The sequence below is a fragment of the Cylas formicarius genome, unplaced genomic scaffold (genome assembly GCF_029955315.1).
Source record: "Cylas formicarius isolate icCylForm1 unplaced genomic scaffold, icCylForm1.1 PGA_scaffold_4__25_contigs__length_36172078, whole genome shotgun sequence".
NCBI lineage: Eukaryota > Metazoa > Arthropoda > Insecta > Coleoptera > Brentidae > Cylas > Cylas formicarius.
In genome coordinates this window covers 34,436,518-34,462,125 of record NW_026844334.1, presented here as the reverse complement: position 1 = coordinate 34,462,125, position 25,608 = coordinate 34,436,518, and the positions used below count along the sequence as shown (strand labels likewise).

The 25,608-nt window shown below is 32.1% G+C and overlaps 1 protein-coding gene across 3 annotated transcripts; it reads right to left on the bottom strand.

The window, feature by feature from the left end:
- Positions 1-398: 398 nt before the first annotated feature.
- LOC132700631 (protein CREG1) lies at positions 399-25,315 on the bottom strand. Of its 3 annotated transcripts, none has more exons than XM_060668075.1 (6): positions 24,791-24,871; positions 17,812-17,938; positions 17,574-17,728; positions 6,066-6,185; positions 5,929-6,010; positions 399-1,759 (listed from the first exon to the last, which is right to left on the bottom strand). In XM_060668075.1, the coding sequence occupies exons 2-6, from the start codon at positions 17,927-17,929 to the stop codon at positions 1,584-1,586; spliced, it is 651 nt and encodes a 216-aa protein (XP_060524058.1). In that variant the 5' UTR covers positions 17,930-17,938; positions 24,791-24,871; the 3' UTR covers positions 399-1,583. The 3 variants fall into 3 exon arrangements, with proteins under 3 accessions (XP_060524058.1, XP_060524057.1, XP_060524056.1); XM_060668074.1 differs by lacking the exon at positions 24,791-24,871 and adding an exon at positions 19,971-20,048 and having other exon boundaries at positions 408-1,759; XM_060668073.1 differs by lacking the exon at positions 24,791-24,871 and adding an exon at positions 25,227-25,315 and having other exon boundaries at positions 411-1,759.
- Between the last annotated feature and the right edge of the window lie 293 nt (positions 25,316-25,608).

Genomic DNA, 25,608 nt, shown 5'->3' with positions numbered 1-25,608 from the left:
TATCTGATGTGGAAACTATTGGAGAGAAGAACAGATGTCAGGAGAGAGAAACAACTCTAATGACGGATTTAAGGTTGCGTTCCATAGATGACGTCCGATCTTTTATAAGTTGACGATAATATCCACTGTGAAAACATCTTCAATTTTTTTCTGATTGTCAGTCATGACATCCGTAACATTCTCTTAAGATGCTGTTAAAATTACTATTGATTTTGGAGTTGTGTATTCAACCTTTGGAAAAATAGACATTGCATTTTTGTCCTTATCTCTATCGCGAGATCACCGTTGGTGGTAACCATCGTGATGGGGATTCTCAGCTGGGACTATGCTAATTCTTGATAACTCCACTATCAATGCTTTTGTGTGTACTAAGTTGCACCTCAATTTGTGCCTCTAGTATTCCAAGTATTCTAGTAAACTAACCTCGAGCACTTCAAGAAGGTGTGCTCCGCCGTGTTCCTTTTTCTGGTGTTTAAAAAGAAAATTGCGTATTTACAACAATATACTTATATTTTATACAGGTCGCACAAAAAATGATATCGTTGCATTTAACTTTTTTGAGAAAACAGATTTTATTTGCGTAAAATACAATCGAAATCAATCCGCTCAGGACAGCACTGATAGCCCAGTAACCGCCCCTTTCAATGACTTAAAATCTAACAATATGCCTTTAGGCATTGTTAAGTTTTTGACATTTATTTCCAAAAATATTGGAACACTTTCCCTTCAAAAGTAGAGCAAAAACTGTTCTATAAAATTAGTGATGTTGTGGTATTTTTTGTTCTTCGTGCTCAACATGTGGCCATATTTAATTTCGGTTCGATGAGTATACGGGGTGTCTTATTTTTAAAAACTACACTTTTTTATTATTGTAAAAACGGGTTATTCGATTCTTTTTCGTTAAGTGTCTTTTGCTATATATTAAGGGAAAATAGTGGGGGGTGTTCGAATATTTTCGACAATAAATGTCAATATGTTCATAATTGATAATAATTGTGTCGTCGCTGGAGGGCGTCTTGCAATATTTCCATAAAAATTATTTCCTCAATAAAATTAAAAACGATATCACTTTATTTGCAACGAAACAAATAAGAGGGGAATAGGGCATACCGCTTTTTGACATTGTGTTCCCAACTTATAAAATCAGTACAAGAATTAAATACGCGAAATAATGTTTTAAATGTTAAATGTTTTTAAAAATTATATTTAAAATGTTGATATTAATTATTGCATATTGTCCACACGAAATTATAAATTTATTAAATTTTTTAATTTATTTTTTTTTTTGCTTTGGAAAACAAAATACCAAAAATTTTGTGCTAAAATAACGAACATATAATAATAAGAATCAATTACAATCAAATTCACATTTTTTTCATGTTACCTCCTTAATCACTTCTTTTTATATTGTTTCTGCTTCTTTCGTTTTTGGACAATTATTACCAAAAACAAAAATGTTCATCATTTTTTGTATTGAATAAACATGTATCTTCTAACAAGCAAAAGATTTAATTGAAAATATTATAATATATTAAACTCAAATGCGTAACATAATAAATAATATGTATGCAGATTAGTCATATTTATTTATCACCCTCGATTGTTATTACTGAGATGCGTTGGAAGTCTGCATCGATATTAATCATGTTGGTTAAATTAGCGTCAAAATATTCTTTTTTCGTCACATACTTTAACCCGCCAAAGAAATCCAAAACGCATATCTGATCCATGTCCACCTTAGCCACATAAAACTGGTGATCTGGTAAAATAAAAATATGTTAAATATTGAAAACAAACGCATCAAATCAGTAAAAATAAAACATTTGAAAATATTAAATATACGTACAACATTTGACCAAAAAAAATCTACTATTTTCTAAATATATAAATATATATTGATATAAATATATATTCATATATATATATATATATATATATATATATATATATATATATATATATATATATATATATATATATATATATATATATATATATATATATATATATATATATATATATATATATATAATCATTCAGAATGAAAAAAAAATTCTTAATACTAATGCATTTGTTTTATTTTTATATGTTCTACTTCAGATTTCTTGGTCCTGATCTTATGATTGCGTCAAAACAATTGAGGTTAGAATATTATTTTTCGCAAAGTATAGAATTATCTACAAAAAAAAGCTCCAGTTGAAAATAATAGGTTTTTGTAAAGTAGCTTTTTCATTTTGAAACCTTTTAAATCAAAAACAACTCGAGATACAAAAAGAAACTATACGGATTTTTTATAGAATTAAATGCTCTACAAAAGAAGTCTCTTAATATTGGTATATAAAATTAATTATTAAAGGTTACTTACGATTGAACTTTAAAAAAATGAAATTCTTGTCTTTTTCATCCAATTTTTTCAGTTCTCTATTCTATGCTATACATTATTGAAAACTATTTTATAGCTAAAATTGAATTACTAAAATTAATTTCAAAAATAACAATTATTTTGCTATTTACAAATCTCCTGGATTCTTTCTGTGTCGATTTTTAGTTAGTAGAAGTTGCTGAAATTCCGTTTGTAGACCTCTACAGAGCTTCTATCCTGTTCCTGCTTATTTACCGTTTGAGGAAGGCGGAGCTAAAAGATTCCTGCGATTTTTATGGATTATCGGATTTTTCTTTAGTAGAATAATTGATTTTATGCAAGAATTCTTTATCGAAAAATCAACCAATAAGAACAAAGATGTCTGGAAAATCGTTAACTATGAAAGAAATTGTCTTGGGAGATGTGATAAAGAATCTGATTTATCAGCAAACGATCTTAACAGTTTTTTTAGTTCTGTCTCGAGTAATATTATAAAGATCTTAACGGTGAATCACAATGTACAGACTGCATGTGTTGAAGGGATTCCACTGGAGGAAACTACTTTTTTTTGCATCCGATAACTGAGGATACGTACCAAGCCATACTAAGATTAAAAAAATCTTATTCTAGCGATGCTTATGATATCAATAGTGTCTTGGTGAAGGGACTGGTTGAGTGCATTACACTGCCATTAACCACTTTATTTAATAAATGTATTGACACATGACATATGTATTTAGGGGAGGGTGTTCGACGATCCAGGCAGTGTCTAAAGTTGTGAGTGGGAAAGTTGAGGGCCTCGAGGGGGGTGAATTAGTTGGTTTGACCTTGTGTGATCTCTCCAGGGCCTTCGACTGTGTTTCTCACCAGCTTCTTATTAAAAAGCTATACAGATATGGTATACGAGGTCTGCCTTTAGATCTTATAGCGTCCTACTTGCAGGGCCGACAGCAGTTTGTAGAATACCAGGATGACCGTTCATCACTTGAATCAGTAGTAAGCGGGGTGCCCCAAGGTTCCGTCCTGGGCCCGCTACTATTTACAATCTACATAAATGACCTTTATCATTTCTTGGCCCCCAATCAGTGCGTGATGTTTGCCGACGATACATCCTTTACTACATCTGCTAAGAGTATCGAGGAGTTGTCCGTTAGCGTTGGCATGTTGGAGGACAAGGCTAATGTCTGGTTCGAAAATAATTATCTTAAATTAAATTTAGACAAGACCCAGAGTATTGTGTTTTCCTCCAGTTGCTTGGTAAATAGTGGACAGTCCGTCAAGTTGCTTGGCATTAGGTTCGATGATAGTCTAAATTGGAAACAACATATCTCAGACCTGAAAATAGATTGTCCTGCAACATATTCGTTCTTCGACAACTGAGAGGCCTGATAGGAACACGGACTCTGCTTATAGTCTATTTTTCTTTGTTGCATTCACACTTATGCTATGGCAGAGTGCTGTGGGGTGATTCCTCAGCTGCTGTGGAGATTTTTAGAATGCAGAAAAGGGCCATTCGAGTCGTTGCTAATATAGGATACAGGGACCATTGTCAACCTTATTTTAAAAAAATCAAAGTGATGCCCCTTCCTTGCATCTATATCTACTACCAGTTATTAGAGATACAAAGAACGAAAGGAAACTTTAGCGCTAATTCCGATTGCCATGCCTATCCAACTCGTTCGGGGGATCTCCTCAGACGGCCTAGGTTTAGACTGAGGAAGCCTGAGAGCAACTCATTGAACCTGAAATTGTATAATGTTTTGCCAGGTACCGTGAAAAAGATGAGCAATAGAAAATTTAAACATACTATTAAAGAATTCCTACAACGTCATTGTTTTTACTCCCTGCGAGCATACATTGACACTGTCACTGGTATCGATGCGCTATAAAACTGTATAGTACTGTCTAATTTTGTTTGTATTAAATGTGTGTTTTTATGTTATTTATTAATTTGATTTTATTGCACTTGAATATCACTTCTGACTTGCTACAATTGTACGTCCCTTTTGTACGAAACGTAGTCAATAAATGAATCTATCTATCTATCTATCTATCTATCTATAAGATTTAAGACTAGTTAATATTTTCAGTCCTATTTTTCCAATGTATTCTGAGGCGCATACGCATGTAAACTTCTGGTGACCCAAACAAACGGAATTTTGTCTTTGAAATAAGTACGTTTCTGTAACAATGATGAAACGTTTGTTAGGGCGTATAGAGTTTAAATGGTTAAGAAAATCTCTTGACCATGAAGCCAAATAACAAACGCGTTTCACAGTTTTGGTTTTAGGTTTAAAGTATCAATGAGTCAAATGTCCTTAAAAAATACAATGTTAAAATCAGATTTACCACTTGTTCAAATATTTCTTAATATCTTCGATTCTTCAAAGTCTTAACACTACGAAAAATTAACTTATCAGCAGTTTCCGAATAATAGTCAAACTTCACATCAAATCTTATTGGACCAAACTAAAATTCTTGCATATAATCATTTCATCGACCAAATAAAAATGCAAGAATCAATAGAAATCTCTAAATAATCTCGACTCGACTCAGGTCTTATCTCCTCCTTTTTAACATTTTACTAGATATGAGGACCAAATTTTCAGAAATTACAAAAAATTGCATGTGTAAAAAATTTGCAAGGTCAATTATTTCAATTACAATTTCACACAGCATCTCAAAATGTATATACAAATAAGCAAGTTGACAGTAACTACCATTTGACCCAGAAGCCACAAAACGTAGAATAAACTTTAATGAAAGCATTGGATGAAAACCCTTGTATAAGCAGGTACGGAGTAAGTAAGCTCTGACGAAGCCAACAGAATGATTGACGATACGTCAGCTATTTCGATTTATCAATAACCGACGCGGAAGGAATCCAGAAGTGGAATTTTCTTTGAAAAATTAAAAAATATGTTGTTTTACTATTGAAAATTCTATATTTACAATGCTTTATACATAGACGTCGTGATCAGTTTGAAAAAAGGATAGAGTGCGTTCACTCATGTCGCTTTGTATGTTGGAAGAATAGAAGATCAAGGGATGAAAATTATAGGTACAAATTCATCTATATTAGCAAATATAATACTGAACTAATTTGTAAAATATTGTAAATAAATAATTTTAAAGATCAAAACAACAAAATTCCTATTTTTTAAATAATTTTTATTTACGGTGTTGATGACATAACAATTTTGGATTTTAATTCATTGAGTGGAAAACATTGGGTCAACGACGAAAAAACAAATATATCATTTTTTCTTTTAATTCAATATAAATTTTATAAAAATAACTTTATAGAAAAATATTAAGAGACCTTCTTGTAGAGCATTTCATTTATGTATATTGAATTTTCAGTTACAAAAGTTCAAAATGAAAAAAGTTAATTCAAAGAAACTTATTGCATCTTTTTTTTTGTAGAGAAATCAATTTCCTAGAAAAATGTATTCAGATAAATATTTTTAACTCAATCGTTTGACGGTTTGTACTTAATGAGATCAGGGCAAACGGCAAATTAACTCATCAATAGTCTACAAAATACAATTCCTGGAGTGTTTTACCTGTTGGCCAATTTTTCATCGACGGGTGTCTAGCGTATAATGCATCCAGCCCAAATGCATATTCAGGTGAATTCTTCTTTAACTGGAAAAACAATACCTAAGTTAATGTGGAAGAATGAAATGCAGACGGCTTATACCTTCAACAACTTTCCCGTAACGATAACTTTCGCACACCTTGGATCTTGTGGGTCTAAATCCTTTGCCGAACAGTAGTCCAATTCAGCCAAATTTGCCATAATGGTGACTCTATTGTCTTTCTGAAAACAGTTCAGCATTACTCTATTTGAATTAATATTTTATTATTACTATCCAACAAAACCAAGTAGAAGAGGAACAACAAATATCAAAGTACTTTATCTTTATCTTGAATAAAGATAGAAAAGAAAGAATATTTGCGCAACATGATTTGTTATTAAAATAACATTACGATCTACACAGCCGACTTTATTCCAACCATAGTGTCGAAGCTTGTATTAGACAAGCGAAACTGCAAAATTCTCTAGGTATATTTTCTTCAGATCTCAGTGGTTCAAAACATAAGGGTTTTGCGCAGGCTTCGCCATAACTACGTCAACTAAGACTTACGGTTTATCGGCGAAATTGATTTCATTTTCTGGTTCTAATTGCAAGCATTCGAAACTTTTCATTGGGGAACTTTTGGAATTAATTCTTTTTTCTTTCGTTTTATATTTGAGACTTATTACCCAAGGTTCCGTCAGTTTTCCAGTAATGGACACTAAACTCGTCGCTCGGTGCCTCCTGGATCGATTTTTTGATGTTATACCAATTTAAAACTGTCAAAACTAATTTAAAACCGGAAAAATCATTTAGTCTCAATTTTAGCATTCCTAGTGGTGCATTCTGATGCTAGGTTAAATAGTCGAGATGACAATGTAGTATTTTTTTTTTCGGAATGCCCAGCTCTTGCATTGTTCGCCACAACTTCATTCTACCCATCAAATGAAATGCCCATCAATAAAATAAATGAACATTTTATTTAGTTCTCTGTGAAATTCCCATTCCATAATTTATCTGATAGTGAAAATCTGGTCTATAACGAACCTTTATAGTCTGAGTCTACATTGGTAGTCTAGCACTATTTCTTCAGTAACTGGCTCACTAGATAATATCTTATAGCATGTAGAGTCAATGGAGTTTGGTCGCGGTAGTTGGAACATTTTTTTTTGGATTACTCAAAAATGGTTCTATGTTTTGTTTTTTCACCGTCTTTTAAACACTGGGCAGATATATTGTCGTTACCAGCAGCTTTTTTGCTTTTTAGCTTTTTTATAGCTTTTACTGTTTCTTGGAGTGGTAAGTGTTTTCCTCTCCATTTAGTGGTTCGCAAAAGTAGATCCCCATGTGACTAGGATCTTCGTCTCGTTTGTTATGAGTTGTCTGTCATGTTTCGGGAGGAATTTTTCGGTTCTGGGTTGATAGTTAACTTACATAAAAGAAACCCAAATGATAACCAAATACAACATCGGAATAGGTAAAGATACGTTCGTAAGTGAAAAAAGCTTTATGCCTAAATAAGTTGTTCCAATTCAGATGTTGGTTTAAGGAGCAAGTTCGTCAAAACTTTCACGATGAGGATTTTAGAGTTGGAATTGCGAATTGGAGTTGTGAGAAATAATAGATGAAAAGTCATTTCCCATAAACATTCTATCATTAATATTTCTCTATTCTTGTTGCAATTTTGCAGGTTTGTGATTAGATTAAAACATTATTTCGGCCTATCATCGGTCTGTTGAATTCGGAGTGGAATCTCGCATACGTTAAGACTTCATTTGACATTTTAAATGCTTGCCCTGTGAACAATTTAAAAATTGAATCACTGTGTATCCATAGATAGCTTATCCATCAAAACTTTGTTTGAGTAATTTCGTTGCTTGATTTTAACTTACTTTTAAGTAAATATTAGTTAGAACATTAGAGATGGCAAATTTTAAAACTTTCTACTATTTGAAAATCTTTTGGATCCCTCCTGCATCGGTTGTATATGTTTCGCCAATCCGGCTTCTTCAGAGCTTAAATAGAACTAGTTTTCAATCTACTATGGTAGTTTAGAGATTTATATTGATTCTCAGATTTCTCTTTGATAGAAGAATTGATTACAAACTAGAATTTTAGTTTGTTTAACTGAGATGTAATGTTCTGTCGCATAATTATGTTCGGCAACTGCTGATAAGTTCAATCGTAATCTTAAGGCTCTTTCATGTTCCTTTTGGTTAGTTAATATTTTCTCTTATATTCTTTGTTGCATATGCTGTACACACCTAGTGTCTCAAATGGGCTTTTGTCTTTCATGGATTGAAGATGTTGCGAGATTTTTGAACAAGTAATAATTCTGGTTTTAACATTATTTTTCTTAAGAACGTTTGATATGTGGTCAGTCCACAATAGCAAGCGCGTAGTTGCTTTAGGATTCATTTTAATTGGAAGATTGTGGTGAAATGTATTTTTTAATACAACGCTTAATATCTCTAATGTGAAAATTATTTCAGAGAAGAGCAGATGATAGGTGTTTTAATTCTATGTCAAATGAATCGGGTTGAGATAGTTCTACTGCACTGTATAGAAGAGAGTTGATAACCCATAACTTCTATGCTCGATGGTAATGTAACAATATATTAAGGTAGCGGACTATATGTGTAGGTTTTCTGTACAATAAATGCTGCAACGTTAGATCTGATTTTCTATTAATAAGAATATTCTAGAATGGAAGATTATTTTCCAATTCAATGGTAAATCGTATGTTACGGTGTATAGAAAATAATAGCTAAAAAATTGTTAGAAGGATTCTTGATCATAAGACCAAATGACCAAAGTATCATCAAAGCAGAGTCTCCTTAGTTTTCATTTTAGATGAAAAGTGTCGAAGGCTTTCCTCTCAAAAGCTTCCATAAATATGTTTGCGATGACTGACAGCCGACGCAGAAGGAATCCAGAAAAGTGTTGCAGTGACTTGTGGATGTGTCTTTAGAGTTTGTCTCCAAACAGTAATTAAACACAACTTTTGTTAAAAACCATGGAGTTCTTGGGAAACTAGTAAAACATATCGACTACCGCCAAACTGGAACTACTATCAAAGCTGGAACGATAAAATTCAATACCCGGGAGTTTTTGACATGCATAATTTAAAAATTCTAAAACCAATGTTGTCAGATTTATCACTTTTACACCACAGATCGCAAATTTGTTATTTTAAATCAATTGCGTTATTTATTTTTGTTGAAATGAATTGCGCATGTCAAATTTGGTAGGATCTTATTTTAAAATTTTGTTTTTATTAATTACTACGCCACTTTACTAACCCGGTATGTTATCATTTCAATTGAATTATGTTTTAGCGTTCTGTATAATATAGCGCGGTGTCCTATACGAATTTTCAAAAAAATAAATTCAGTTGTTATTGCTTTTCTGGAATATTTTTTATGGTTTAGTTTACTCCATTTAGGATCATTCAAGGAAACATTTAATTCAATCAAATTTGCATAAACAAATAATAAATATTACGCGGAAAAGTTAAACGAGACATCAAAGTCGCTGATGAAAGTTTAATAAGCCAGTCGGAAAATGATATATACGCAAACCCAGGCAATTTTTGCTCCTTCATTAGACAAAATAATCTGATACGCAAAGTTTTAATATTAATGGCGAGTCTCTAATAGTCTTTGGACCGAGGTCTAAAATGAGACCACGAAAACTTCGAGAACCTATTAGACTGTACCAATCGCACAAGTATTTGAGTTAAAAAATAAGATATTTTTCCTTTTATTGATTTTAATAAAGTTCCCTCCATTTAAAGATAAGAAAACATTATGCATCCAGTTACTTGACGTATCCAGCAGCCCCTATAATAATAATAATAATAATAATAATAATAATATTTGTTTATTTTTTGCACTTCATATTTACATTTATCTATTAGCAGTAAACCAAAAGCATAGCGCAAAAAAAGGAACTGAGAAACAATTTTGAAAAAAGATCAAAGCCCAGTCCCTAATTTCATAACTACTTATATCTTCACATATTATGATACATACTGAATATATCAATTCATTAACATATATACATAAAAAAAATCAAACTATTCAGTATCTTATTAAAAGAAATCTACGTCGGTTAATTATATTTGACTAATAGATTGATTATAAAGAAAAATTTTTCTAAAAGATGTCGGCATCAGTTTCTTAACGTTACTGGGAACAACATTATACCATTTGTAGACATAGTAGGAAAACGATCTTTCAAACAATGTTTTAGGATGCGGAGGGTGTGAACATCAGTTCGGTATTTTATTTTTCTAAAGGGACATAGAGGGCAGGCATTTAAAATTATATTATGGTAAAAAACGACTGCACTTTGTTTCATTGATAGCCAATTTGCTTCACGGAGTTTATACGATATGCGATCACGTTGCCTTACACCGTAGATCAATCGTAAACACGACTTTGGCACTCTCTGTATTCTGGTTACATCGTTTTGATCCAAACAAAGACCATAAACCTGCATAAATAAAATGAGGAAGTACCAGCGAAGCCATGAATCTAATTTTTAAGGTTAGTTTTTAAAAGGTAACGACTGGGATAAATGTTTTTTAAACTCATATAGGCTATTTGAATGCACTTTTACGTGGGGCTTGAAACGCAAATCATTATCAAAGTTTAGTCCCAAATTTCGAGCGCGTTCAGCGCAAATTAAATACTGATCTTTAACACGTATTCGAAGGTGAGGTCTCTCCTTAGATTGACCAAATAACATACCACGGAATAGTAATATTACTTAACTCTCCTTTAGATGTTGCAACAACCTGAAAGCGGTCAGTACAGTAACTACGCATAACAGAGACTGCAGCACTTAAAAAACCCAAGTTGACAGTAGAACTTCATGATTGATTTTGTCGAAAGCTTTTGAGAAATCCAACAAAATGGCCGTAGTCGTTTTGCTCATATCACTCTCCCGAAGAATGTCGTCTTTATATTTACTGGTGCTGACGTTCAGACGAAATCCTAACTGCGAGGATGGAAGTAATTAGTTAATATCTAAATGATCTTGAATTTTTTGATTTATTTTTTCAAGACTTTTGAAAATACGTGTAAGATGCTTATAGATCTTAATTCGTCCATTGTTGTAATACTTACTTGGAAAATACGGATTCAATAATGCAGCTATCGATTATATTAGTGATAATGTATTCTAACATGACACAGAAGTATCATTTCCAAGTTCAATTTATCCACACTGATCGCAAGAGGTTTAATTTCTAGAATATGTCCCTTGACATCATTTTCTGTTACTGTGGAATAACCAAGTAATCTACTAAACTTTTTTTTTGCATTTTGATTATACAAATGTAGTAAATTCTTATTATGTGGACATGTACGCACGGACGTACCGCAATTCTTAATGAAATTTTTATTAATTCGTCAGAATTATTCAAAAGATCAGGAATATCATTTTTGTGATGTTTACAACGTTTAACTCTGTCAGTTTGCTCCATAATTGTTTTGATGACGATTTATTTGCATTAATGAAGTGTTCAAGATATCTTTTCTTATCATTACGGATAGCTATATTAGTTTCATATCTAATCTGTTTGTAACAGTGCCTTCTTTAATTTAATCAACAACTTAATGGTATCTGTCAACCACGGTTGCTGTTTATTACCGACTGTAACTTCTCTTTCCGGTGCTAATATATCAAAAATATTTAATAGAATTGTATTCAAAAAATATATTTCAATTCTTCAAATATACAAATTCTCAAATGGGGCTTCAGCCAGAAACTGATGAACAACTCCCTATCTATATTTTTCAGATTGACTACTCCAAAATTAGAATATGGTCAATAAGAGCGGAGGGTTTGTCATTCATACGTGTTGCGGTAGAAATGACTTGTTTTAAGTTATACGTGTCTATGAAATCAGAGTAATTATCAGAGTAATAAGTGGGGACCATTAAATTAATACTGAAGTCACCTCCGCACACAATATTAATGTAAGAAAAGTCCGAGAGTCTAGTCCCAAAATGTTCTAAGACATTTTTGAACCTGGAATATAAGGGTGACGTATAAAATTATCCAGCAATTTATGTATCATTATTAATAACCAACTGAATCCATATCTCGTCAAAAATATCCTGAACCTGTGTGTGAACAATCGTGTACTTATGAACATTCCTGATATACATAGCTACTCCCCCTCCACCTCTATCATCTCTATATTTATGGAATAAACTATACTATTACTAATTTTCAAGTTTTCAAAACAATATCGCCATATCATATCTACAGTTCTGAATTTGCTCTTTGCTACTTGCAAAGTGAGGCGCTAATGATATTATAGCAACTAAAAATTCATTCATGATTAAGACAAAAAAAATATTAAAAAATAAAACAAATCAAACTAAAAAAAGTGCTTAGCAGAAATATTTTCCGCATCCGTTAACTAAAGTGCACAGCTTCATTATATCTTCTTCCGTCTTTAGTTGAATTTTTTTCCCATTAAATTCCGTGAAGATCTTTGCTTGATTCGTCTAGACCATATTCTTGCCAAACTTTTCCTTAGCAAGTGAAAATAACTCATGCCCAGGTTTCGTAAGCTCTCTCCACAAAATCACTCTAATCCCTTTTAACTTATTTTTACTGAAGTAACTATTAACTGCGATATTATTTGCCAAGGACGCAAAAAAATGTTTGGTTGAAATACATTCGTTTAATACCTCATTTACCACATCCTTAGCGATGTTTTTTGACTCAATTTTTTATCGCTCAGTAAAAACCATTGTCCGTAAGCGCTCGATGTAGGTTTTAATAAGAACTAATTACTTATTGGGTTAACTAATTGAGGCGTAATTTCTAAAATTTGTTACTAGATCGCTTGCAATTCACACCACTAAAAATGGAACATTTTACCGGAGCGCGAGACACACGTCTACTCAGCATGAGTGATCGACAATAACCATCTGAAAGTTGTAAAAAATAAAGTAGCTATGCGTTCACTCTAAATCATTATTAAAATGTGGTGATTGTCAATGCCGCCGAGAGTGGATGGTCGAACGACAGGTAGCTGACCTATCTAGGTTTTAGTTAGATAGAGCACGAAATTGTAAATTTACATTGCCAGGGATCATTAAACAGGGTGCACAACAAAGTTCAGATAAATTGTCATGAGAGTTTCCGATAAATTCCCTATTTCTGTTTTTAAGCCCTACAAACCTAAAATCGTTCGTAAATTCCAGTCACGCTTTTGGTGAATGAAAGTAATGTGACACTGGCGTGGCGTAACAGTTTATTACAATAGTAATTGCATAATCGGAGTTTTATTTTGCTCCCTAAATGCCGTCACTGTCTTCATGCCATTTATTAACAGCTCATAATTTAATATTTTTCTTCTTTTTTTATTAATAATTACATTCGAACCACACGGCAAGGTGCGCAACTATTCAGCGATCGATGGTACCACCCCATAAGATACATTGGTTACCTGTAGGGTTGAGCCATACATTGACTATCAATTTTATTCGCAGTATCGATACCTCGACTGAGAGAATTTTCAGTACCTACTAGCTTCCTTAAAATTATATGTAGAAAATCTTGACGATTGCTAGCCAGATATATCAATTTATTATAAAATTTTCCAGTTACATACAGTCTGCAAGCAACAGGTTAGTAATTTGGTGGAAGTTTTACCTATTTTAGGGATTTGGAACCTGTATGCTGCTTTTAATTTGGTAGTAGTGCCTTAGCTTGCATTTTGGGTTTTGGGTTTGCTTTCGTTTCGGCACTACAACCTCCCGTAAGGGGATATTCAGCCCGACAATGGTAACTTTTTTTCCTTTCCTCCATTTTGTTCAGAGCACGCCTCAATTCGATACCTTTGGCATTTATTTCTGTTACTTGCGTATGTTAGATTGAAGTCAAATAATTCCTCTTCGTTAAGTCACCAAACATCGGACCGGTTTCTCGATTAATTGGATGTAGGTTCCGCAATCCTAACGTCCAAGACGAGTGGAAAATCAGAACCCGTGTAACGGTAATCTATTTCTGTTTTCCTTCACTATATGTATCTATCTAATTTTCGGGTTTTGTAAATAACTCATGTCTGATCTATCTTTATTAAGAACATATATATAATAGTATTTCTTAACTAAGGGTTCTTCTCTATATCGCGAGACAGATCAGTATGAATTCGTAGACATACGTAACCGACCCGTCGTGGACCGAGACTCCTCTGGACACTCGAGTATTTTTTCCCGGGGTCGTCTCGTCCGAGTTATTACATCAGCAGTTACATCAGCAGGCTGCCAACCAGGTTTGATCGTTGCGCAACTGTCACCGTCGTTGAGATTCCTTTATTTTTGTTATTAATATTGAAATTTAGTAATGATATTAATTTTTTTCCCTCTCTTTCGGTCTTAATGTTAAGGTACATGACCAACAATTTAATAATTGGAAAATAATATAATGCACCCCCACTTTGACTCTGTCTAGGTAAGATTTATCCTGTCCTGCATGACTGATCTCTTTCTAAAAAGTAATTTTAGATTATTTTTTTCTGAGGAAGGTCACTTGTGGACCGAAATGTCAAATAAAAAATGTAGTAGTCCAATTTTGCCAGTTCCATAACCAGAACTGCAACCCAAGAAAACTAACATCTTATCTTTTTTTTCACTTTTTTAGTAGAGAGTACAGTAAGTAGGGTCCAGGCGTGTAACGGAAACCCAATACCACACAGGGGGAATTCTGATACGTTCCGTCACAAACCAGTGGCGCCCAATAACCTACCCCTACTCTCCGGTTAACTTAATTTACTTTTGTTGTCGTCGAGCTAGGGCACAAATTTGCACACACCTAGACATCCGTTACGATCTGCTCGCTGCTTTACTGAGTGTTCCTTGTATACATTCTTTTTTTTTTATATTATTCCAATTTTCTAATTTAAATTTTCAAAAAAAAAACGCGGCATCGTTTTTAAATTTAATTTGTGTAATTTTTAACACGTTGTTTGGCAAACTGCATTGTTCCCAATATTTCAACCACAGGAGGAACAGAGAGAAAGAAAACTTTAATATATAATTTTAACTTTTTTTTATCTTAAAGACCATCAGAAGGGCTGAGATAGGGTCTATATAAATTAGCTCGCATTGTCGACAGATTTCAACCTTGTTAGCAAAACTTGTGTTTACTTAGTTTGCCAAAAGAAAACAATCGAGCATTTACAAAATTTTTCTTCCGATGTGAATATATCATATACATACCTTTTTCATTTCAGTATGATGATACGAATTGTAGCCAACTATGTATATAATCTTTTGAATGACTATGTCAAACTTATTGAAAGCAGTCGTCAGGCAGATGTCTAGATACTGCATACTATACTTTTCCTACGACCATTACTTTTTGGGTACATTTTCGCAAAAAAAACACGAATATATTCAGTGAAATCACTGTCATAATTTACACACGTCAAAATTCAAGGCGTGAGAAATATCTTGGAAAACATCGGATTGCTCCCAAACCCGTGCAGTAAAATCGGTGACTCGGATCCGTGGGAAACGAAACTGACCTGGTAAAGTGGCGCTTGCGGACCACTAAATCCGTGTGTAATATTTTTTTCTTCTATTTTTAATGCCTTAGCAATGGTGGTAATTCATGAAAAAAATTATGTAGATTTGATGCTGGATGGAATTTGTCAAAGGAAATGCAGCATTTAGAAAATGTCAATAAATACGCGTTTATAAATCCATACCGGATGACCGGTTTATTATGAAATGTCACCTTATCTCAGAACGTTTACCTTATATTCAAAAACTTAAAGACAGAGAGATTTCCTTATACATTTCAAATATTGTGTTTTTATATTTACATATTATTTGTATTTTCAATTAACAACTTCCTAATTTTTAATGGTACATTCTGAATATGCATTCTTATATTTCTCGGAACTTTCTTGGCATATTTTATATATAAAATTCAATTCCCATATACATATTATCGTTTTTGAGAAATTTTGAAATTTGTGTCAAAAAAGATCTAAGCATATCTATCGATTTCTCCTAGTGAAAGCTTTTTTTATATTGAGGGTTATAGAATGAATACTCTAGGTTGATGTTTTGAAAATAGATAAAGACGTGATCAATAACGAAAAAAACATTCACTTATTTTTTTAAACTTTTTAAACTTTCTATAATGTTGAATATTTCAAAAAGTTGTGGATTACGAAATATTGGCAATAAAACGATTTTTCCATTGTAGATATCCTATGCCGTTGTTATATTTTTGATGACATTCTTTTATAATGCTTGAATGTTTTATGGGAGTTAACTTAGATTTTATTGTTATTGTCGTTACTATAAAACGTTTACAGAATCAAATATAAAAGTAATATATTGTTCATTTAAAAATTCATTAAAGAAATTAAAAGTATAGTTCATTATATGCAACAACATTTAACTTTTTAATGTCACAAGAGTTCTAGAGTCTCATGAAAAATGCGTTTATCTAGAATTTAAAAAAACATCCAAAGTGGCGCTTTCAATTTCTTCCAAGAATTAGTCCAATAATACTCAAGTTAGAAGTGTGTATCTTTAATGGTTATGGTTATCTTGAACAACAATCGACATTTTTTGAGTCTACCAAATTAAGTTTTATCATTTACTTAATATTTATTTTTCGCGATCTAATTCCTCAGTTCCGATACCGTGTCCTACTCTAATTCGATTTGAAAATTCATTGGGTAATATCGGATCGACCATTTGAATGTTTAATTAAATGAAATTGTTAGTCTGAATTCTGAACATTCAAAGCATACACCTTCATTTCAAAGCTCTCTGGTTAGTGCTTACGGTCCAATAAAATAGCTCTTACATATTATTACATTTACTTGCTGTAATATTAAAAATTAGAACTAATATCATCGATGACATATTAAAAACAAAAACAATAAAATTTCGTAGCTGCGGGTAAATGAATTATTATCATGCAGCGTCATAACTGTGTGTAGTCCTGCACACGATAAATGGTAATGACTTGCCTGGAATATCATAAACGGAAGGCCCTTTACCCTCAATAAGCCGAGCAGAAAACCAATAAAAAGAAGTTCTACAGAGGTTTTCCAGTACAGGGAAGTATTAATATTTTACTTTTTAGAAATGTTAAATTCATTTGCGGTATGCCATTAGTGTGTGTAATGCAGTCATTATTTCATCTGTTTAGACCGTGCGTTGAAGGAAAATAACGAACCAAAAAGAAAATATCATTTGAATGCTTCAAGAGATTCATCTTTCGAGTACATGAAGGTAAAATTTATATAATCCTTATATTTTCATTTTTATTATCGGATAATAGCACATATTGTTAATACGTATTTAAATTTTAAAAAACCCTTTTTAACAGATGAATCTTTACCAATACAAATCAAAAAATAGCTAATTATTTATATTTTCCTTAATTTCTTGATAATTAAAAAGAAATAAAAGAAAGAAAGAAATTAAAAGAAAATAGTTGATTTACTGGCAGTCGTGAGACCTTGCCAGAATTTCTGCACAAAATCGGATTAAGATTTAAAAATATTTATTTAGACAAGAATCCTTAAATGGCCGAATAGCTCGTCGTTAAGCTAAAGATACAATTAGTCTTACTTCAACATCTTTTCCTGAAACGTCCATCTCCGTCATGTAGAGATACGGGACCCCTGTTGCGTTGTTTAGAGGACCATCACTTAAAGATTTCAACGTGACAAACGGAAATCCAGTTATTTTACTCTGAGTCGAAGTGGTTGCTAATGAAACCCATTCTGAAAATAAGAAGCGACTTTTTACAGAAAATTATGAAGTAACCTCATTGATGTTCAACTCAGAAACATGTCATTCTGCTTACCAGAATAATGCATTATGTATCGCGCCATCAGTGCAGTTTTCTCATGGGGCGGCACCGGTGGAAGAACTTTGGCTTCTGAATGGAAGTAAAATATTATGTACAACAAAAGGAACCACATCCTCTGAAACTAATGAAATACGAATATATTACATCCCTAGTATACATGGTGTTTAGATGTTTAAAATAAACACAAATGTGCGAAAAATTTATTTTTTATCTTAAAAACGAAAATAGATAGAACAAAATATTAGGAAAGTACTGGCATAAAAACACACCTTCTGCAAATTTTTATATTTTTTTAAAAATGAGATGATTGAATTAGACTACCCTTATCATTCTTCTAATATAATTTTAAGAAAAAATTTAAACAATGCCAAAAAACATATAATATATATTTTGGACCATTTATGTAGTTCAGTTTTTTCATAATACTTATCGGCTTTTCTATTAGACAAAAAAGTAGTGGGTTGCTGTCACTTCCTAAGGCCTTTCTTATTATTACATTATTCGATATTACTCAGTTAGTTTGAATACAAAATACGAGTGACGCAAAAGGAATCCAGGAGTTTTGTAAATAGTAATTGAGTAGCCTTTGGAAGTCTTTCTGAAAAACTAACCAGCTTGTTTACCAGGCTTCATCAAAGGCTATATGAATCCGGAAGTTTCCAAAAAAAGGGGTTTCGGGGTACCGATAAATCATCAGAGTTCCGGTATTAGAAGTTGTAGTGCTAAATATTATTCCGAGGCCAGTATCAGAAAATTTACAGCACAATTAAATACTAATGAATCAACTTATGTAAGATATTAAAACAACAGTTCTATCCATACCTCTCACAAAGGCTTGAAGCTCTTTTACCAAAATTTTTTAAAGTAAATTTCATTTATCTATTTTAATTTAAATTTCTATAAATTCAGTTAAGAGGAATGATAGAAGATAATTCAAACACCTTCACTCCTTTTAAACAAATAAAAAGGTATGCGTTATGTGTGTTTTCATAATAGTACTGCTTTGGTATTATTATTATTATTATTATTATTATTATTATTGTCCTATTTCAGTTTAAAAAAAATAAAAAAAGTCAAGCAAACGTGCAAATATGGTGCTCCAATGTGATTCCACCGAGGGATAAACTCCAGAGCTAAGGGTGTACACCGTAATTCCTCTTTTACGTATAATTCCTCGTAATTCCAAGGACTTCCATGGAATTTCACTGGAATTCTTCGGAATTCTTTTAGAATTCTTTTTTTTTATGAATTAGTGTCGTTACAAAATAGGGTATAAATAATGAAATTCATATATAACTGCACAGGATAGTCCTTAATGAATGCAATCCAAAACAGTATTTTCACAAAGGGCGACATTTTACTAGGGCATATTTTTATTATTTGTCATCTATCATTATGTCTATGGCATATTAAATACTTGAAATTATTGGTCCGGGAGCCTTGAACCTTTTTTCAAAATGATTAGTGACCCGCTAATTCTTTGGGAGTAGCTTCATTTTATTAAGACTCCCAGCATTTTCCTCCACGAAAATTGCTATATCATGTAGCTAACAAAGTGTCGGTATCAAATCATGTGAATTTAGTGACCATTCAAAAATTATCAGCGACGGTTTAGTTTTTACCTAAATCTTGAGATAATTAAGTATATAATTTGAAATTACATTTGTCATACAAAAACATTGGTTGTATCAATTATTTATTTGTAACAAGTGATGAGCAAGAACTTCATTTTTTTTGCTGTAGTTTGCTAATATTTTTTATAAATATATTGTTACATTAGACTACAAATAAAGTGGCGGTTTTTTTCAATCCTACACATAATATATTACTAATCAATAAACTTTAAGTGTAGGATTGAAAAACGTACCACTTTATTCATAGGACATTGTGATTATTTATTTATAAACATTATCAGCAAGCTACATTAAAAAAAAATTGATACAACTTTGAGAGGTTGGACACCCCATATCAAGCCTATGTTATGTGTGAATTGTTTTTTCAGTTGTTTTTATATGATTGGTCTGGACTTACTTAATACGACTAGATGTTTTGGTCAGTTAATTTGGACATGCCATGAAATTATTTAAGCAAATTTTAGCAAATATCAGATGTTCATACAACAAAAATTAATTGGTCGTCTTGATTAAACCTACCTAAACACACCACATTAAAGCAATCACCTACAGCAAAAATTGGAACGGTCGTTAATAAAATTGCAATCGATCTCGCGACCTACGACAAAGTAGGAAACGCTCGATTAGCTCATGACATTGTTTAATGAAGCTGACGTTTTAAAGTGAGACCTTGCATATGCGTGATCGGTGCAAAATGGGATATGTACTACTGAGTAAAAAAACAATCACACAAGAATCACGACAAGTTGTACGAAAAAAAAATGAAATAGACAAAACTTAATCCCCACTAGTGACAAAAATATCTCGAAACATATAATGCATTTTGATGCTTAATTTTACTGCGGCTTACCCTTCGCATTCGATTTAATAATAGCTGCCTCCGCTGTGCTATATTAGGAATACGAAGCTCCATACAATATTAAAAATTATGTGTATTACTTGGATCACATTCCCAAAAAGAATTTAAATCACTATCTACTAAAGGTTGTGTACTTTCGCAATCCTTGTTATGGCTTGTTATCATAAGAAAATCACCCTTGTTGCTTTCGAAAAATTGTATTTCATCGATCGAAACTAACCAGCCGACGCGGAAGATCCAGTACTATAACTTTTATTTCAAGCATTTTTTTGATTATATGCAAGGTTTTTTAGTTATGGACAAAAATCTAAAAGACCCTGAAAATTGTCCGTTTCCGGAGTAATTTATAAGCGGTAAATCAAAATTCTTAAAAAATATTGCTAATTATCTGTTCAAGATATTTGGAAAAAACCAAATGAAAATCACCATTTCTCGCCCTCAATTTAGCCGCGATGACGTCACTTGCTCTTACGACGACTGCATGATTTCAGAAAACAACTCTTTTCCCGAAAAGCATTTAATCTATTGTAAAAATTCATAACGAGGAAACGTGAGAGATCCAGGGATATAACCTCCATTTCGAACATCTAAAATATCCTAAAAATTTCCGTTTTTGTGGGTAAATTATTGGCGATAAATAAATAACAGTCTTATGTCTTTAAAGGATGTGGAAATTTTCTAGTGACTCCTCAGGAGATTTTATTTAATTTGGTAGGACACATTCACAGACTTATCCAGATGCTTGGAAAGTATCAAAAATTTGCCCAAGTGCGGACCATGGGGATTTCAAAGAATATGCTTTACTTGGCTTGATCTGTACATCCGGCAAACTTTTTGAAATAATATTACGTGATATTTAAGCACTGTGTGTTGTTAAAGAGCAGATAGTATTTAAAGCAAAACAATCTACGGTCACAAGTGTAACTTGTTTTACTCAATATGCCCATTTAGCTTTAGACAACAATACTCAAGTAGATTTTCCGTTTTTGCTAAAGATGTGGTCATGGCGTGGCGTATCTGAATTTTCCAAAACGATATGTAGTTTACGCTTCGGAACAGTTTGGAGTTCCACAGGAGTCGAACCACGGAACTCTAGTTTTTGATATTCTCTTTAATGAGGCATTTTTCGCTTGGTTTACTTTATACTAACGATTTTAAATGTTACAGCAAAACAGAATCTCGGGAAGATTATGAATTGTTGCAAGATATTAACGAAATAATAAAACGGATAGAAACCAATCATCTAGCTTTTAATTTAATAGACATACAAAACAGATAATTTCAAAAGCGTATCGAATGGTTTGTGATTCGAAACTTTCATGGATTCCAGAACCTAGAGACAAGTCTTGTGTCATAAGTATTCTTCAATTATATATAATTGTATAATTCTTACTTATAAATTTTGTATCAAAGCACTTGAAACAAGACGTAAAAATTAATGTTGTACAAAATGTATACTATTTTACATGAAATAATCTTACTTTTGAACTCCCAAAAGTAAATTCTAATTTAGGTCAAAAGAGTCGGGTATATAAAGTGTCTAATTTAATTAATGTAGAAATAGCTTTTATCTGTCAATTTAATTTTCAAAGTTTACGCACAAAAATTTCGAAAAAACCGTAATTTCCTTCTTTTTTGTTTTGATTACATTTGGCGCTGAGAACTAACCTATAACTAATTTAAAACCGTGTGGTTAGGCACGTTTTCATACTATTATTTTGCGCAAGCCTGTTGATTACTTTCTTATAAAAAATAAAAATAGATATTAAACCAAATATTGCGTAAAATGTTCAATAAATAAAAGATAATAGGTTTTCGTTTTTGACGAATTCGTCAACTTGCCTCTAATGTGTGTAGTATTTGTATACTGTAATATTTCAAATGGTTTGCTCTTTTCAGAAGAAACTACATTAAAAACTTAATTATACATGTCAGCAATAGGATATTCCAGAGGCAACTAACAAGAGTTCTTAACAAACAAAATAATTTGAAAGATCTTTCAACTTCTGGTGGCTGATTTAAAACAACTTTTAGTAATGAACAAGAACGCGAATTAGACTATTTAAAAAAAATCAATATGAATAATATTAAGTATCAGTCCAACACTGATCCAAAAGTAGTCGGTAAAGAATGGTTAATTTGCTTGTCTGGAACATAAACAAACTTCGGGAATAGCTTTTATCACCAGTTGTAGCGAATATATTTATGGAAGCTTTGGATAAGAAAGCCCTCGACACCTTCTGTCTAGATAATGCCAAAGTATGGAAACGCTACGATTATGATACTTTTTTATTTGGCCTCATGGTCAAAATTCCCGCCCAGATTTTCTTAGCCATTTAAATTCCAGACATCCTAACATGCGTTTTACCATTGAATTAGAAATTAATAAATATCTCTCATTCCTAGATGTTCTTATTGTTAGACCTAACATTGACAGATATCTTAATGCATTATCACATCACCATCCGACCCAAAATCATCGATTAATTACTGTCTTGTTTACAGAACCGTAAATCTATATCAACCTGAGTCATTGATTCCAGAATCAAAACACCCTAAATCTGCTTTTCCCTCTAATAATTTCCACATTAGAGATATTAAGCTTTCCATCACAAAATACACTTCACCACAACCTTCCACGGAAAATGAGCCTGAAAGCAACCCCACACTTGCCAGTGTCGTCGACAACGACAAATTTAAATTAAAAATAATACATCACAATTTGAATATCCACCAAATAAACAAATGAAAATTCTTCCTAGAACCATTAAGTTGTGCGGGATTACAATCATAAATTTACCCTGTTACATATTGCAGAAAGTGACGTTAATTAATGTTTAAAGAAATTTCTTCATAAATTATATAAAATTCAAAGTCTAAGGTACATAATATACAAATTTTAGAAACAAATATTACTTTAAATTTAATATTTAAAACAAGCAAATCTTACATGTAACTCTTAGTCTTTTTATTTTCCACATTCTCGCCCATTTTATTGTTATTTATTCTTGTATTTATATTTTGTTTCTCATTTTGCTTTACTCTTTAAGCATTTATATTCATTAAGTTGTTTATTGCTTACAAATAGAATAAACTTTTTGAGATGTTTTTTAAAAGCACTTAATGATGCTAAAAATATGAATCACTGCCTTAAATCCTCAAAAAAATGTGCAAGGCCTACTTGTGTTTTACACTTATTTGTTGTCACATTTTCCTTTTCTCTATTTCTTGTATTGTAAGAATGAGTTATATGTTGTAATTCGGTTTTGTTTTTGAAAATATTTAAACCCGTTGTTTTAAAAAATTAAACATTTGTACAGAAGAGTAATTTCTGGTTTTTTGGAAAACTATTTTTGCATAAATATCCAGTACTTCTCCCTATCCCAAAATATCATATTGTAAACGTGACTGCACTGATGCATAATAAAGTGGTGTTTTTTGTTTACACTTTATTGTAAATGGTTGATTGAGTGTCCATTGTTATTCCTAAATATCTTCTGAAGTGACTTTAAATAATGATGTTATTCAACGAGCAGCTTTGACTACAGGAGCTAAACTATTCCACTTGTATTGTACATTTTGTGATCGTCAGATACAATGAAGAAGTAATTTGTTGTCTAAATGGTACGGTAAATCCACGAAATTGTAAGTAAAGGAATGTTTGGACAGTGAGTTTGACAAATTTATTGGGCCTAATTTTTTCGATCCAAATTTTATTGGAGCCCGATATTTACAGTTTCTTTAAAATGACTTAATTCTAACGCTCGAAGTTTCTTATTCAAATCTTAATCAGCCTGATATGCCAGATAGATAGATTTGCTTTCAACAGGATAGTGCTCCGACTCATTTTGCTCCATATTTGCGTGAATATTTAAACACGTTACCCTGCAGAAAGAAAAAAATGTAATGGAAAGCAAAGAAATAAGGTGATTGAGAAAGGAATCTAGCTGTCTATCGGCTCCATTCCAGATGATGAAGGTATCATCAACATATGAAAAGCAGACCCTAGGTGCCGCGCCTATAGCGTAAGTTTCAAGTCAAGGTGAATGCTGTAGGCTGCACTTCATAACAGATAGTGATACACCTGCTCGAAACGTTATGTAAAGCAAAAATAAAGGCAATGGAAGTTTGATCTTAGTATTTTGATTGTCTACCGCGTTCAAGAAAAAATAATCTCAAGGTAAGAGACAGATATACTACTTGCATTACGGGTGTTTCGTTTAATAAAAGAACTTGGTATCTACTTTATCGGTTTGACCCAGTCTTTTTATTTACTGCAAAAAAGACGCATGAAAAAATTATCATGGAGGTGAGTGACCATTTTTCTTGATATCCAATACCGGATTTTAAAATGAATTTGTTTCATATTTTAGCTGTTTATTATATACAAAAACATATACACTCAAACGGTTCCCAAATTGTTAAAAAACGAAAAAATGTGTGAAAATAAATAACGAATAATTGTTCTTTTTTAACTTACTGATTAAAATGTGGAGTCAACTCAACCCATTCAAAACACAGCAACCATATGTGCGCGTCTCAGAGGTTTGCTACTTTTTATAACTATACGATCGCTTTAGGTAAATCTAGCCTTCCTTGCACTATATATGGTACGATAAAAAATACAGTGTATCACGCCTGGATTGATTTCTTTGTTTTAAATTAATTATACTGTCTTACTAATAATAACAGATTTTTTTGTTATTGTGGTAAATACCAATTGATAAATAATTGACTCAACAATTTCTGCATGAATATTTTTTTGTATAACTCGGTATAATATATATATAACAATAAATTCTAGGAATATAAATATTATTTTTGCAAAAAAATGCAAATTTAACGTTTTGAACAATCACTGAAAATCTGACGAATTTTTGTTTAATGAACCTTTTGTGCAATTTATAAAAACTTACCGATAAACACATTTTTTCGATACCACAAAATGATGATGACATCCACACTGCCAAAAATTCATATATTGTTTGGAACGTTGTTTTTAAATGCTCAGAGTGTTGTCAAAGGTCAAATGTATTTTCCATTTTACAATATAGATCGGTCGATTCGGAATAAATATGTAGTTGTAGAATGAGATAGACCGCTCTACATATACCTGGTTCATTCACCCATTCGCATTAGTTACATCAGAATAATTTGAACCAGCGCTATCGTCCAAATATGTAATTACTGGGTATATGATTAACATACTCTCTGTCAATGTTCTCTGGTATTAATTCACGGTGAGTCTTAATTTTCTTGTTTATATTATTGCGTCTAATTTGGATTTTTGTTGGGACC